Source organism: Oncorhynchus tshawytscha, linkage group LG15, assembly GCF_018296145.1.
Source record: "Oncorhynchus tshawytscha isolate Ot180627B linkage group LG15, Otsh_v2.0, whole genome shotgun sequence".
Taxonomy (NCBI): Eukaryota; Metazoa; Chordata; class Actinopteri; order Salmoniformes; family Salmonidae; genus Oncorhynchus; species Oncorhynchus tshawytscha.
In genome coordinates, this window is record NC_056443.1 from 22,405,413 (window position 1) to 22,421,909 (window position 16,497).

General features: G+C 41.3%; 1 protein-coding gene across 12 annotated transcripts in view; it reads right to left on the bottom strand.

Annotated features, from left to right (window-relative positions):
• Positions 1-1,339: 1,339 nt before the first annotated feature.
• Positions 1,340-16,497, bottom strand: part of LOC112232768 (adhesion G protein-coupled receptor L3-like) — a 328,717-nt gene continuing 313,559 nt past the window's right edge. For 4 of the 12 annotated variants that reach the window (XM_042298314.1, XM_042298316.1, XM_042298312.1 and 1 more), the window contains 6 exons: positions 16,198-16,366; positions 15,688-15,813; positions 14,096-14,192; positions 7,223-7,351; positions 5,654-5,671; positions 1,340-3,819 (listed from right to left, as the gene is read on the bottom strand). In XM_042298314.1, the coding sequence (XP_042154248.1) occupies positions 2,831-3,819; positions 5,654-5,671; positions 7,223-7,351; positions 14,096-14,192; positions 15,688-15,813; positions 16,198-16,366 (1,528 nt within the window). In that variant the 3' untranslated portion in view covers positions 1,340-2,830. Of the gene's footprint in view, positions 3,820-5,619; positions 5,672-7,222; positions 7,352-14,095; positions 14,193-15,687; positions 15,814-16,197; positions 16,367-16,497 lie in introns of all 12 variants that reach the window. The other 8 variants (XM_042298323.1, XM_042298322.1, XM_042298319.1 and 5 more) reach the window with 5 other exon arrangements.

The following is a 16,497-nucleotide window of genomic DNA, read 5'->3' on the forward strand; positions in this document are numbered from 1 at the left end:
GCATCAGCATTAGATCATAGCCATCAACACACAAGCACACGCACACAAGGCTCAGCGGTTGAGTAGTTGTGTCGATTCCAGACCTGTTTACTCATGACGGGGTCGTTTTGTGCAGCATGGCAGAGGCGGCAAGGGCCCGGGGCCCACTTATGAGCCAGTGTAATGACTCATTAATAAAGTGAATGGAGGCCAGAGTCCCTTTTTTCAGCATGTTTCATTAACTCACCCACTTTGTAAAACGCCAGTCAAACTGACACGCGGCGAGGGCCATAGCTCTTCACTGCTACCCGAGAGAGATCTAAGAGGGGATCCAACCTCATGCATATCCATGGGGAGGAAGGAAGTGTCCCTTTAGTGGCGGCGGGCTGCGAGCGGTGATGAGACGAGCCTCACGCCCCCTTGTCATTTTTCACTAGGACTCGGCCATCAATCACATCTGCGACTCCATGAATATAGGATTGGAGGCGGACATTTTCTTTTTTGTCGTGCTGCTCTGAATGTATAACATGCAAAAACCAATAAAGCAAAGTAATAAGGAGAAAAGTGCCGAGTTTCAGAAACAATATATTTGATTGGGGGATATGTTACTGCTTCATATGAACTGTCAAATGCAACAGCCTACACAGCATGGACCATATTTTATGTACAGTACAACACTGGCATGACATTCACTGTCCAATCCAATGGCTCTTCACTATAAGCATCTTGACACACAGTACATGTAGCTTGCACAACATTATATGACACATGTCATGTCATATTGGGTCATTACCACCATCACATAGCTGACCTTGGTCCTGTCATCAAGCATGGGAAAAGTTCAAATGTTCAAGGGACAGTTCACCCAAATTTGAAAATGACATTGGTTTCCTTAGCCTACAAGAAGTCTATGGACAAGGTAAGACATCTATGCTGTTATTATTATTATTATTTAAAAAATGTTTTACATGGCCACTATAACTGCAGCAGTCTCCATACCCAGTCAGTTGAGAAAGTCAATCATTTGAAAAAAAAAACATGGTCATGACAAATACTCAAGTAGTAATCAAGGCAAATATTAATACAAAAAAAAAATGAATGATTGCTTACCCACCTGTCTTCATAGCTCATGTCAGGGTAAACTGATGGATGTGCACTCTCTTGTTCACCCACTTGTTATCCTCCATGTTCAGAGTAAATATTATACCAGCAGTGACACATTTCCATGTATTGTGTTCACGAAATAGCTATTGAAACAGAGCTCATACAACACCTTTATATGCAAGGCCTTGCTTTGCCTTTTGGAGTGATAGCAATGTAAAAACCAGAGAAAAACACAACCTTTGTGATAACTATGTGGTAAATCTTAATCAGTCATTTATTTGTTGGCAAACAAGTTTCACTTTTACAACAAATATTAGTTATGAGGTCATTCAACTTGGAAACCAATACAAAAATGAATAAATAAAAAAAAGCCATAACCATACTCACAATAAAAATGAATCTGTGCTACTGAATTCTTTACCTCCATTTTTCACTTTATTTTGTAGTTTGAACTAATAAATAAATAATCTTTTTCCCTTGAGGAAGAAAAGAAAATACATTTCCAGTTGTTTTTCTCACTAGAAACGTTCACTCTTCAAAAAAGTAAATTTGCCGAGTGCTTATTGATATTCAACGTGCTCTTTCTCTCCAGTCTCCTATAACTGATGCAGGCCAACTCATGGCTAACTTTTCAGACACTTGTAATTGTGTTCCTTCTATGGTGTGTGAACCATCACTCTCTTTGTATCTACACAGTGAATAAATAATCAAACTGTGAACTAAAAATGGCTTGGAAAACATTGGTGGTTACATTGCTGGAGAGAGAAAAATCATGTATGGTAAGTGTTTTGTTCTGTGATTTTTTTGGGGGGGGGGGTGTTATTTCGTTTTGTTGCTTTGTTTTGTCGTTTCTTGAAAAAAAATGCTCATACTGGTGTCAAGACCAGCACAACAGAAAGGAAATGCTCCTAACCAACTACATTTACAGAGACAAAGGGTTGGGTGGAACAAAAATCATACTATTATGTGCAACGCTAGTATCTGTACATTTACATAGAAATATCTCATAATTCTGTTATTTGTTTTTTTTCTCTCCCTCTTTCTCGACAATTGTTATTGTTACAGCAAAAGAAGGTAAAAAAAAGTAAAGAAAAAAAATGCTGTAAAGCACATGGGATTTAAAGAGGTCCTTCATGATATTGTTCAAAATCAGTTTAGTCGAACTTGCAGGAACACTTCAGCAAAAAGTGTGCTGCAATATCACTAGAGAGGAAGAAAACCCCTTAAAAAGCCATTATGGATACAGAAGTATAATAAAATAGTCTTTCTTGATTTGTTCTGATTTGAACTCTACACATCTACTAGTAGCAGAATGTTTTTTGTGGCTGTTTGTAGTTCCTTTGGACTGTCAAATCGCATTTCAGAGCACGAGATCCCACCATCCCGAGTGCTCATCTCCCCTCACACTAAGGGGAAAACATCAATCCACACAGGGTTCGGGCATCTCAACCAAAGAAAAAAAAGTGAAATGCACATCAATAGACTTCTCCAACATCCAACCCTGACTAGATGTATTATCCACAAAACATAACAGTTTCAATATTCTATCTGCGGTCAGTACTGGGACTGGCATCAGTTTCGATTACAGTCTTCGGGACACAGAGTAAAAAAAAAGGCTACCACTGCCGACAATTGATCAGCACAAAGGGAACGCGTAGGGCGAAGTGGGGGGGTGGGTCAGAAAAGAAGGGGAACCACGGCGAGAAGGGATTGGGGCGGATGGGTCAGGGGAGTTGGTTTTGTAGGCCTATAGGCTGGTGACCAGGTGCGAGGGCTCCTGGGGGGACTCTTCAGGGGACAGATCCTCCTTATTGGGGGGCACGATGAACCCATCACTGCTGCCCCTCCCTAGTTGGTAGTAGGAGTGCAGCTGGTTGCGTGAGCCCAGGTTAGGCATGCTCTTGTAGTAGACATCGTCCTGGCTGGCCTCGGGGCTCTTGCCCCCTTCCGGGTGGCCCTCTCCGGCATCTTTATCGGCGAGCATGGCGGTAGTGGTGGTGGTGGTACCGGTGTCTGTGGTATCCGGTAGACCTGCCAGCACGGGCATGCTGGTGTAGAGGGAGTCCCTGGGATGGTGCAGGTGGTGGGGGTGGTGGCTGGGGGAAGTGGGCTCCACATCCAGGGTATGCTCGTTGGTGAGCAGGGGGAAGAAACTCTCGCTGTTCTCCTGCGGGATCCGCCGGCGGGACGAGGACGAGGTGGTGGTGGCCGAGGAGAAGGCTGGGTGGTGGTGGTGGGGGAGCGGAGGCTGATGTGGCGGGCCCTGGTTGTGGAGGTGGTTATGGTGGAGGTTGTCTACGGGTGGCAGCAATGGGGGTCTCTGGGGCAGAAGGGGGGCGTTGGACTCTTCCCGAATCAACTCCAGGCCCAGACCCTCATCATGGAGGTGCGGAGGGAAGGAAGAATGCTCATCCAAGTCCAACACCACATTCATCCCCATCCCCCCCAGGCCAACATCCTTGCCTCCGTTGCTCATGTTGTTCACCAGCTTGTTCATGAGGTTGCGGTTTTGCTCGGCAGAGCGGTCGTGGTTGTTCAGGTAGGAGGGGATGTAGTTAGACGTCAGCTCTTTCAGGATCTTCTTCTCCAGCGTAGTCTCCTTGTGGTTGTAGCCCCGGTCGATGATCTGGACGCAGTCGCTCATGTAGTCGGCGCTGGCAATGCTGTAGCCGTGGTTACCATTCAGTGGTAGAGTATCCATGACACTTGTATCCCGGGCATTGTTCAGGATTCCCTCTGGAGAGAAGAGAGGGATAGAGGGGAGAAGCTCATATGAGAGGGATGGAAGTAGCGGTTGCTCATTAGAATGGCTAAATGTCATCCGCTTGGACGTGTTCACGCACACATTAAGCCCGGCAAAACTCAGCTTCCTTTTAAATGTGAGGCGCAACCTTCAGGGTGGCACACAGATTGTGCTATTTAGTTGAACCTTTTCACTATAACTTTGTGTTGGGTATATATGGTATGTCTACAAATGGCAGGATTCTCTAAATGATTTAACATAGTCAGTCGATTCTAGATATACTTACCTTTTTACACACACACAAAACACAAATTCAGAGTAAAATTATATATTCAAATCGTACTTGTAATGCAATTACATTTCTGTCATGATTCTATATGTTCGGCTTGTGTTGTAGTTGGGAATAACTTTGTCCAAAGATGAGAACACTTATACATGTGTGACAATCGACAACATGTAAAGCTTTATGCACATACACTCAACGACAACAAACCACAGCCATGCATTTCATTTTGAGAGCGAGATACACAACCTACATCTCTGGACCCCAGTCATATAGGCCCTGATTTAAAAGGTTCACTCAGCAATATGCCATAATCATCTAGTGCGGGGCAACTTCCTGCCTACAGCAAATCAACAAAAACGGCATTTAAATCCGCCACAATGTGGGCAATGGAGATGGTGCAAATTGGGAAGAGCCAATAGTAGCAGTCTTGATAGATTTGAATGTGTTTGTTGAGATCTGTAAGCATGATGTCATACTGCTGAGTCTACCTTTCAGAAAGCGTCATCTTAAATTGAGTTGGCTATGGAATAACATAGAAAGACATAGAAAGAAAGTTCATGGTAAACTTACAGACTTTGCAATGATAAATATACTGTAGACCATAGAGCAGGGTTTCCCAAATGCGGTCCTGGGGACCCAAATGGGTGCACATTTGAGCTTTCTGCCCCTAGCACTACACAGCAAATAACAACTCATCACCAAGCTTTGATTATTTCAACCAGCTGTGGAGTGCTAGAGCAAAACAACAAAACGTGCTCCCCTCAGGCGTCCCCAGGACCGCGTTTGGGAAACACTGCCATAGAGGGTACGGCGATGAGGGTAAACTTGACAATTATACATTAGGAAAGGACTTTCTGTTCTCTCATGCAGAGAAAGTTATGGATTCCCGATTGTAAAAATGTTTACGGAGATGTCAACATTCAGCCAGCCTCACACAAGGTCATCAGGCTAGTTTGAACGTGTCTAACGATAAGCCTCTTCCTCTACCTTTTTTTTTGCCGTTAAAATATTCATGTACAACGTAAAACTATGCTGGTGATGACCGAGTTCCAAGATTGGTCGACATCTGAGATGAATTCGATATCTGAGGACCACGAGCACGTCGGCTACTTTGGCCAATTTAATCTTAAATCATGGGATTACAATTATGTCAACCATAAGTGACAATGACATCTTATGATATCAAATGGATGCACCTTGGGCTGGTCATTTTGAAGAGCATATTAAGATCTTTCAAAGCATCTCCTTTGTGAATATAGTTGACGGATATTCTCCAGAAGAGGTTAATCATTTCGGAGGAACGTCTGACATTTTGAACAGTTCATGGAACATTGTTCAATGAACAATAGTATTCACACGTGAATTTAGATTGACTCTCACATTTCTATTTTGTCAGAGGAAGACCTGTGTTTTTGAAATTGGATTTCTACTTCCAAATAAGATGACTGTATTCTCATTCCCCTTCGTCAGCATAGAGTGAAAAGAAAGTAAAGCTAAGGTCAATTACATTTGGTAAGCAATGTTTAGTTTGACTCCCATACTTGTCTCTCTGTAGGGCACTTTTAGGGACAGCATGAGGAAAAGGAAAGACAAAGAAAAAACACAAGTAAGCATAACAGTGACAGGTAGAAGAGACGTGCACACAGGGTTGATGATGCTTCCAGAAATGACCTCCCGTGCGTCATGTCACCATGGATACTTGGTAAACCTTTCTAAGAAACTATGATCACAGTATATTCAAGGGGGGAAATTAGTTTACATATATGATGTATTAATCTTGCTATAACATGTTAGTGATCTCCATTGCCAACAAACACTTGAGCACATGCCCCTATCACTCGTAGATGTGTTTTGCATAGACCTTTGCATAGACGTTGTAGTGGCTGTTAAGATCAAACCAAACCAAGGATTACAGTTTCTGTTCTCGTGGCCCATAGACTACTTCCCAGGTGAGCAACCACCTGACCACAAGTTGTAAAATCCTAAACGTCCCCTTTAACTTTACAGCTCAGGTGTTAAAAAAAAATAATCACACCTACAGAAACCTACATGTATTTCCTGTGGTAACATTTGGGCAAAACCGTTATATTCAACTGACATGCACCAAGTCACGATAGACTTGTAGAATGTGTAAGATATGAGCAAGATTTTAACAAATGGATTAGTTCACATGCATCACTTTATTGATATTGTCATAATAATCCAGTGAGTACTATGTGAGTACCACGGTATGTAGTACTATTGAGTACTACTATATGTAGTACTATTGAGTACTGTTTTGGATTGGTTAAACTCATTCATACAGTAGAGTCTCTGCTGGAGTTACCGATCTGATTAAATAAAATTGAGTCCCATTTTCAGATGTGACACATTTTGCCTGACACAAGTACTTTTAATATAATGGGCAGCTTTGGTAGAAGAATGTATTGTCGTGTCGTAGCGCCTTGATGTTGTTTTTTTGTTGGTTGTACAAACAGACTATTTTACAGAGTTTGAGGCACATAAGTACCAATGCAATACTGGCCATTTACATCATTGAGAATGTTCTGTCGGATTATATATAAAGTCATAAACATTCAAACATTATAACATCATGTTGTCTTATTGGAACGGGGCCCAGAGGCAGAACAGTTATGTTGTTTATACTAGTTCATCAGTAGCTCAACTTTGTATTTTTTCATATTAGAATCATAGATTGGGAGGACTAACAGAAAGATGCTCATTTCACCAACTACCAGCAACACTTAGAAGTTAACAGACATAGGAATGTAGACGCACAGGACAACAGTGCAGCAAAACCTTAACAAGTGACTGGTGGTGTGTTCGGCTCCCAATAGGCGCACCGACGTCCCTTCCCAATTGTTTTGTGTTTGTCGCACCATTTCCCCACACTGAATTATGCATGCAGGCACATGAATAAGTTTGGAGTGTGACAAAATGATCCCCAAATGGGAAGCCACCATACACCCCCCTCCCACCAAAAGCATCCAGCGGGGGGAGAAAAAAAACAAGAAAAGGTGATAAAGCATTTTTGTTGTTGTAGCAAACAAGTAAGCTCTAGCGACATTCTAGCGACATTTTTTGAAGGAATGAAAAGAAGGCTAGCACACCTTGCGTGTTGTACATGCCCACTGACGGGTTGTTATAGACGGCCGAATCCCCGAGCAATGTGTTATAGGGATTGTTAGTGCCATGGGGACGGAGGAGAGCGTTAGTTATAAGATGGTTAGCCATAGCCCCTGGAGCAGCCAGATAGAGACAGAGGGAGGGAGAGAGAGATGAGACATAGAGGGAGAAAGAAAAAAGAGAGACATGTCAGTCAGGCAGATGCAGCCGAGGCAATGGCAGCAATAAACATTCACACGATCATTAGGGCGAGTTGATAAACAGTTGGGCTACAGACGTGGCAAAGCTTGAAACAGGCTGACATGACCATGGTTTATCAAGACGGCAGCAGTGAGGTAGGTCATTAATGGGTTTTTTCTTTTTTCTTAATGGGATAAATGGACATTTAGCATTGTTAGCTTTGGTGTGCTCACATTCAAGACAGGATCAGCTGAGTGTGCAACAGTACAGTACGTTTAAGCATAGACCCATTCAAAGACATGACACTTCAGTAACGGACCTGAACACAACATGATCAAATCACCACTGTTGACAGATTAAGACATGTTCATACCAAAGTAGACCAGGTTTTTCTGCTTTACGCTAATTTGATTTGAATACGCTATGAAAGCTTTCGGCAGGTACCATTTCAAGGTTACTGTATTACGTTGTGTAAATGTTCTAGATCTCCCATGTATTTTGTCCAGTGAAATTCTTTGCATTCAACTTTCCCGCAAAGAAACACCCTTAAATGAAACATCCTCATGGATGGTAGGCCCAGTTACAATGCTCATTGTAGTCCCTTCGCACTATACCGGGCTCTTTATGCTTGACTGCCTTTGAACATAAGCAGAGGTTTCTGATTCTATTTGTCCAAATGTCACCCCTGGACTATGTGGCAGTGACTGATGTCTTGGTCTGTGTAACTAATCTGCTCCCAGATCAATTCTAAACAAACTTTTTGACTTTGAGCAATGTGACTAACTGTAGCTAGACAATAAGAATATTTATATGAAGGAGCAGGAGGTACTGTAGTTTTGATGTGGGTTGGATTCTGCACAGCCGTTAGTGAGGAACAACTGACTGACTTTTTTTTGGGGGGGGGGATTGCTTCATTTTGTGAAATATTGAGAGTTACGGTATCCAGTTGCGAACATATCTGCAATAAGCTACTGTTTATGTGTTATGTTCGCAAACGCCTAAGAGTTTTCTCTCTTCAGATTCAGAGCACATATCCAGATCCTAACATGTGCTCTGTGACATGCCCGATTCGACTGTGCAGTGTACCAATACCAGAGTGCGGAAATATCTTCGGAAAACATCTTTCATCTGAGGTGGAAATGCACGCCAATTAGTTCTGCCGACGCAGTATCCTACACTGTTCTCTTGCAGTGCTCTGAATCTGTCAGCGTGAGGAAGAGAGAGGGAAAGAAAGAAAGCAGGGGAGATAAGCCACTTCTCTAACGACATATGACTCTCGTTCTTTGACAAACAGTTTCGAGGAATGACTGTCTCAATTACACATCTGAAAACGAACCGCAACCAACTCTGAATGGAGAGGTATACGTAGGACTTAAGGAAATGGCAGGAGTTGGATGATGTATGACTAATTATGATAGCTAACGTTGAGGATTGAGCACAGCTCTGTTACGCATCCTGTACTAAGTGCATCACGCACTGCGCTAATGATGACATGTTGGGAATGGGCTAACACTTACAGTATGTGTTATGTGTTGTATGCTAATTGGCCAGCAAGGGCATGATGGGAATGATACGGAGGAGATATATCGGTGCTATTGTCTTACCACATTTATTAATGACTAGAACTATAATCTACATCAGGTTCCTGCTGGGTTTTTCTACTCCTCTGAGCATACAGGGAACAAAAGAGCCGACATCATAATTGCCTGAAAGACAACCTTAAGCTTAAAACACATCTTTAAGTCCAGTTGAATATCAGTTATCCAGTTGAATAACTTCACGAAGATAGTTTCAACAGGCAATCTTCCTATGAATGCATCATTGCCAGAGTATCTTCAACTCCAACACTATCTATCCCAGTGGTCATTTCAATTAAAATGGTAAAAATTAAACAAACAAAAATCTTCTTAGCAAAGAGCAATTTCTCAAGCAAGAATTTTTCTGGCCTGTCTGGGAGTGGTCTGAGTAGGGAGGGGAACACTAAAAACTAGCTGTTATTGGCAGAGAGGTTTGGAACTGTCTTTCTTATTGATCTGTAACTAATTTACCGCCTGGTGTATCCCACCAAATCAGGCTAAAATTTCAGACAGTCTTAGACAAAAAGGGCATGATCATCATTTTCACAATTTCACAATTTTATTTTTATTCTGAGCGGTAGAGCTTGGCCTGCATTTTGACTGTGATCTCGGCAGAGAAAAGGTTGGTGACCATGTTGATGCACCGAAGCAAAATCATGATTTACTCAAGCAAATTCCTTTTTTAGACATAATTTACATATGTTGTTTGATGTGTCAATTAACATGGACGTTTCCATTAGGTTATTGCTTCTGTTTGATATAATGACTATGTGCTCCTTTCTTGTTGCTGTTGGTTCTCTAATTACGAAGCCTTCCAAAAATACCAGCCTCTTTTGATATGATAAACAGCTCCTCCCCACCCCCAGGCTGCTCGCCCACTTGTGTCTGTGTTTGATAAATTGGACCATTTCCAAACCGTACCGATTGTGTAGCAATAATCGTGAATGTGGGGATAAATTAAACATGTGAGGCTATCAAGATGATTGCACGCTTCCCTCTCGAGAGGAGAGAAGTATGGAGTCAGCTGCAGTTATGTAGAGACTATGAGGCGGGGTACTGAATACCGATTCAAAAAGGACTAGCAGGGAGAGAGGCATGCTCATACACATCATTCCATAATAACATTGCTGAGAAGAGCAAGGGGGAGGTGGGATTCTATTCCCATCTGTTTGTGATGCTTTTGACGCTTCAGAACATGATGCGTTATCCTGTGCCAGACGGAAAATGCATCCGGGCAGACTTTGTGTTTATTCGAACACTTCATACATCAGACCCGATGCGTTTCAACGCCTCGAGCGAAAACGTGTTAATTAATTTACTCCTCTCTTCCTGGTCTTCATGATAGATCTATGGCAGTGTCTTCTGGGCCTGTCCACCCCACCGCGCCCCAACCCTTTCTTTCGCTCTCTCTCTCGCTCTCTACCCCTCCTTCCCTCTGCTAAAAGCAAATGTCTTGGGATGGCGCTCGTTGCGGAGTGCCTAATTATTGAGACGGCCACACTTCCTTTCGCCATCTAACATCAATCCGTCATCATAACTGGGCATTAGTGTCTGAGGGCAAGGGAGCGACGAGCAGATTTAGAGAGTGAGGTAGCGATATGGACTCAACCCCTCCATCAAGGGACCCCGCGACTGGAGAGGAGTCATCCCTGAGAAATGTCAGGGTGGTGGCATCATCATCTAGTGCAGATAGGATCTAGGAACCTATGATAGATGAGCACTTGACAAGTTATTCATTTGGACAGCCATCCAATATGCTATGATGTATTTCTTTATTCATTAAAAGGAGATCATTTTCACAATATAATGAAATTGGGAGATAAGCCTTTGTTGATGGTTATATATATATATATATATATATAAATATATATATAAATATATATATATATATATATATATATATATATATATATATATTTAGGTGACAATTATGTAAACAATTACTATTACTTTCCTGGTTTCAAACTAGTTTGGTTGACAGTTCTCATGAAGATGTGTAGAACATTAACAAACATGCTCTTGTCTAACTGTTTGTTCGGTTAGGCAAATTACATTATGCTTTAAGCATTTCATATTGACATTTACTTTGGTTCTTGGTTCCATCAGGTGCAAAATTGACCCTTTTCGAATTAATTAAAAGTGTTGTCTTAATTTAATAAATTGACAAAAACTTTGACTGCATTGTCATATTTAAAAGCTTAGCTGTTTTACAAAAGTCAAGGTAATTTAGGAAGGTGTTGAGTGTCTTTTGAGGCCCTTTTGTATTTCAAGTAGAAATTGTGCAAAAAATATTGGATTTTAAAAGCCCTTTAATATACAGTGGCTTGCGAAAGTATTCACCCCCCTTGGCATTTTTCCTATTTTGTTGCCTTAGAACCTGGAATTAAAATAGATTTTTGGGGGGTTTGTATCTTTTGATTTACACAACATGACTACCACTTTGAAGATGGAAAATATGTTTTATTGTGAAACAAACAAGATAAAAGACAAAAAAACAGGTGAACCTCCATCCCAGGTTCAAATCTCTGGAAGACAAACAGGTTTCCCTCAAGAATTTCCCTGTATTTAGCACCATCCAGCATCCCTTCAATTCTGACCAGTTTCCCAGTCCCTGCCGATGAAAAACATTCCCCACAGCATGATGCTGCCACCACCATGCTTCACTGTGGTGAAGATGTTCTCGGGGTGATGAAAGGTGTTGGGTTTGTGCCAGACATAGCATTATCCTTGATGGCATAAAAGCTCAATTTTAGTCTGACGAACACCAAACGTGTTTGCTTATTTTTTCTTTAAGCACTGGCTTTTTTCTGGCCACTTTTCCGTAAAGCCCAGCTCTGTGGAGTGTACAGCTTAAAGTGGTCCTATGGGCAGATACTCCAATCACCGCTGTGATTGGAGTATCAGTAGCTGTAAAGCTCCTTCAGGGTTATCTTTGGTCTCTTTGTTGCCTTTCTGATTAATGCCCTCCTTACCTGGTCTGTGAGTTTTGGTGGGCGGCCCTCTCTTGGCAGGTTTCTTGTGGTACCATATTCTTTATATTTTTTAATAATGGATTTAATGGTGCTCTGTGGGATGTTCAAAGTTTTGGATATTGTTTTATAACCCAGCCCTGATTTGTACTTCTCCAAAACTTTGTCCCTGACCTGTTTGGAGAGTTCCTTGGTCTTCATTGTGCCGCTTGCTTGGTGGTGCCCCTTGCTTAGTGGTGTGGCAGACTCTGGGGCCTTTCAGAACAGGTGTATATATACTGAGATCATGTGGCAGATCATGTGACACTTAGATTGCACACAGGAGGACTTTATTTATGTAAAGTAATTATGTGACTTCTGAAGGTAATTGGTGGCACCAGATTTTATTTAGGGGCTTCATAGCAAAGTGGGTGAATACATATGCACGCCTCACTTTTCATTTTTTAATCATTTTTTAAATCTTTTTCCATTTAACTTCAGCAATTTGGAATTGTGTATGCCCATAATTGTGTATGTCCATAACATGAAATCCAAATAAAAATCATTTTAAATTACAGGAAAAACGCCAAAGGGGGTGAATACTTCTGTAAGGCACTGTAGACCACATGGACTATTCTATAAATCAGATAAAAAAATGTTTAAAAAATGAATGAAAGCATACTAAAGAGCCAAAATGCAGCATCTTCTGTGACTTCTAGAAAGATTTTAACCAACTTAACCTCAAAATGTCTCCAAGTTTTCACCATCATTGTAAAGTCATTTCTGAAGAGTATAATTTATTTCATGTTATTATTGATTCATTTTAAGGTAAAAAACAACAACAACCTGTCCCTCATTTGAAGGTTACGTGAATTGAACTTATATTAATATGGTGAGACTACTCTTAACAAAACACACACAAAAACCAGTCAAATCAGCGTAAAACCAGGTGAGTTGGTTTTACTCTTTTCTGACATTTTCTGGTGTTTTGTGAAGGAAACCTGAGCGGGTCGAGCATAACACGTTAACCCTGTTATCCATAGGTAGACAGGCTAGGAATGTTTTAATAATTTTTTTGGGGGGGTGAAGCTTGCATACAATTGTCCCTACCTGTTGCACACAAGCAGCGTCCATTGCCCATGTCACAAGGGGGTTTATGACTGATTTAAAATGAAATCGTCAACACGGACAGTCCTGTTACGGTCAATCCTGTTACTTTATTTGGAATTGAATAGGCACTTACTACAGTCCTTTTTTTATTTATCTTCTTGAGATGGTGTATTTTATTAAGTTGAACATGTCTATGACATAATGTAAAAAATGTGTGTAGTTACACTACTCAAAAAGGTACCTAATTGGTGGAATGACCCAGCTACTAATTTAATAAAGTGATTCATAATTATTTTAGAAACAACAGGACCCCTTATATACATAGTACAGGTCAAAGGTTTGAACACACCAACTGGTTTGTGCTTAGTGGGACTATCCAGGTGACTACCTCATAAAGCTGGTTGAGAGAACACCAAGAGTGCACAAAGCTGTCATCAAGGCAAAGGATGGCTATTTGAAGAATCCAAAATCTAAAATATATTTTGATTTGTTTAACACTTTTTTGGTTACTACATGCTTCCATGTGTTATTTCATAGTTTTGATGTCTTCAGTATTATTTTACAACGTAGAAAATAGTCCAAGTAAAGAAAAACCCTGGAATGGGTAGGTGTGTCCAAACTTTTGACTGGTACTGTACATATAAATATGAGAAGGTGAGTTAGAGACAAATACTTTTGTTCTGTGCACAAAACACAAAGTGGACCACTTTTCATCCAGCAACCATGCCACGATCAAGTGTGAAAACCACCCACACTATGCTGACTTGATGGATAGCATATTTCACTGTCAGGACACTGGATGAGCATTTTGTCCCAGCACTAACACACCTGATTCAGACAATCACAGTCCAGACAGAAGACCATTATTCGTCAATCCAGACAAAAGAAAACGGCGTCTTTGTGCTTTGGCAGAACAAAAGCCGACATATGCAATTCCTCCCTTCTTCCTTGACATCACACAACCCTGAAAACCTAAAAGTGAGGCTGGTGGGTTGCAGGGCCTTCAAGCATGCGTGGTGACTAACTGACTAATTATTATTACCTCGGTTCAACGACGCTGAGCTGTTGATGTCGCCGGTTATGAAAGATGACTCCGACTGTTTCCTGACTGTGTCGTTCCACATCCGACGGATCCGGCTCTGCAGAGGGGGAACAACACAACTAACACATCAGTGGGGTTTTGTAACGGTAATGTGAATCAGCGCTCAAAGACTAGATGGCCTCCAGTTAGAAAGTACAGCGCCTTTAGAAAGTCACATTTTGTGTCGTTGGATTTCATTGTCATTTTATGTCAACGATCTACACAACATACTCAAAGTAATGTCCAAGTGGAAGAAAAATTCTCTCTTTATAAAAAAAAAGATGAATGAAAAATAAAACACTAATATACCTTGATTAGATAAGTATTCATTTTTATTCTTCTTTTCAATGTGTCATTTAGGTCATTATTGTAGAGTCAATACAATGTTGTTGATCCATCCTCAGTTTTCTCCCATCACAGCCATTGAACTCTATAGCTGTTTTAAAATCCCCAATGGTCTCATGGTAAAATCCCTGAACAGTTTCCTTCCTGCTCAGTTCAGAAGGATGACTCCATATTTGATGTGTCTGGGTGGTTTAATACATCATCCATAGCATAATTATTAACTAGACCATGCTTAAAGATATAGTCAATGTCAGTTGTGTAATTGTTACCCATCTACCAATCACTGCCCTTCTTTGTGAGGCTTACGAAAAGCTCCCTGGTCTTTGTAGTTGAATCTGTGCTTGAAATTCAATTCTTGACTGATGGGGGAGAGAGGAAAAAAAATATTTCAACCCCTATTATTTCAGTGAGTCCATGTAACTTATTATGTGATTTGGTAAGCCAAATGTTACTTCTGAACTAATTTAGGCTTGCCTAAACCAAGGGGGTGAATACTTATGCAACAACTAAATTGTAGTTATTCAATTATTATTAATTTGTACAACAAAAAAATACTGACATTATGGAGTATTTTGTGTAGATCAATGACAAAAAGCTACAACGATATCTATTTCAACTTTAAAAACGGAACAAAATGTGAAAGAAGTTGAACATGTACACTTTCGATAGGCACTGTTTCGGGTGGGCGAAGCATTATACACTGGCCATATAAACACACGTGTCACTCTATCCAAATCTCACTTTCACGCCTTCCAACTTTTATTTAGAGAGAGAGAGAACCCTACCATTGTAACCACCCAGAGCACACCTGTTTACGATGTACTTTGCTAATTACACGTTAATTTAAAAGTCTCAGAGTTGCCGATAAATTACAGCGTGTTTACGAGCGCTTCCGTTCACGGGGAAAAAAATAGGGGTAGTGGTAGGTTGTCAATGTGCTGCTGTATGTAATTCAAGGGTTATGGATGCTGAAATCAGTTTTCATCGTGACAGGGGCTGATGGTGTACTGTTGACTATTTGTACTGTGTACTGTTAACTATTAATTAACAATGTACTATTTGATCAAGTAAATACAATAAACATAATACAATAAATTCTCTGGTCTACACCAGGAGGTAGAATCAAGAAACAAATAAATATCAGATATGCTTGTAATCAACAGAATACACTGACAGCTGAAAGAGTTGAGAAGGAAGGCGCCTCCTACCTGTGACCCTGTGGAATAGCGCCCTGGTGGGCGGGAGGCTGAGCTCTTCCCAGAGCCAATGGAACTCTCTACACTCTTGCCACTGCAGCAGTGGGTACGCAGACACTTTCCGTACTCCTTACGCACCTGTGAACCACACACACACACACACACACACACACACACACACACACACACACACACACACACACACACACACACACACATTCCCATTCAGATGTAGTTAAATAACTACAATACTTTTGATTGTGAGATTGGGAGTTGACAACTTCACTTTTTTATGATGATACGGGGAGTGAAATTAGCCTGCTCCCCATCTGAAAGTGCTTTGACCAACTCTTCTTAGTAAGAGGAGCTAACTTGTATCAAGCTTCTCAGAGTAAGAGTGCTGATTTAGGATCGGTTTTTGCCTTTAGATCCCAATTAATATGATTCCCAGATCAGCACTCCTTCTCTGAGATACTTTCTGAACACGGGCACTGGACCACAAGTTTAGAAGGAAACGCGTACCTTCTTCTGGAGGACACAATGGAAGATGAAGATGAACATGCCCTGCAGGGAGTTAAAGATGGTGAAGAGGTAGGCCATGATGACCGTGCTCTCGTTGACGTACATCAGGCCGAAGGCCCAGGTCAAGCCCAGCAGACAGAGCAAAGCGATGGCCCCAATCACCCACGACCTGGAAACACAACGTCGAGACAATGTCAACATTCTGGACGTCCTCAGAACTGGAACAGGAGTACCAAATGAACTCAATGACTTTTAAGTTGCGTGCCCTCACCTTTTGTTGGCTGTAATTTCTTAAAGAAA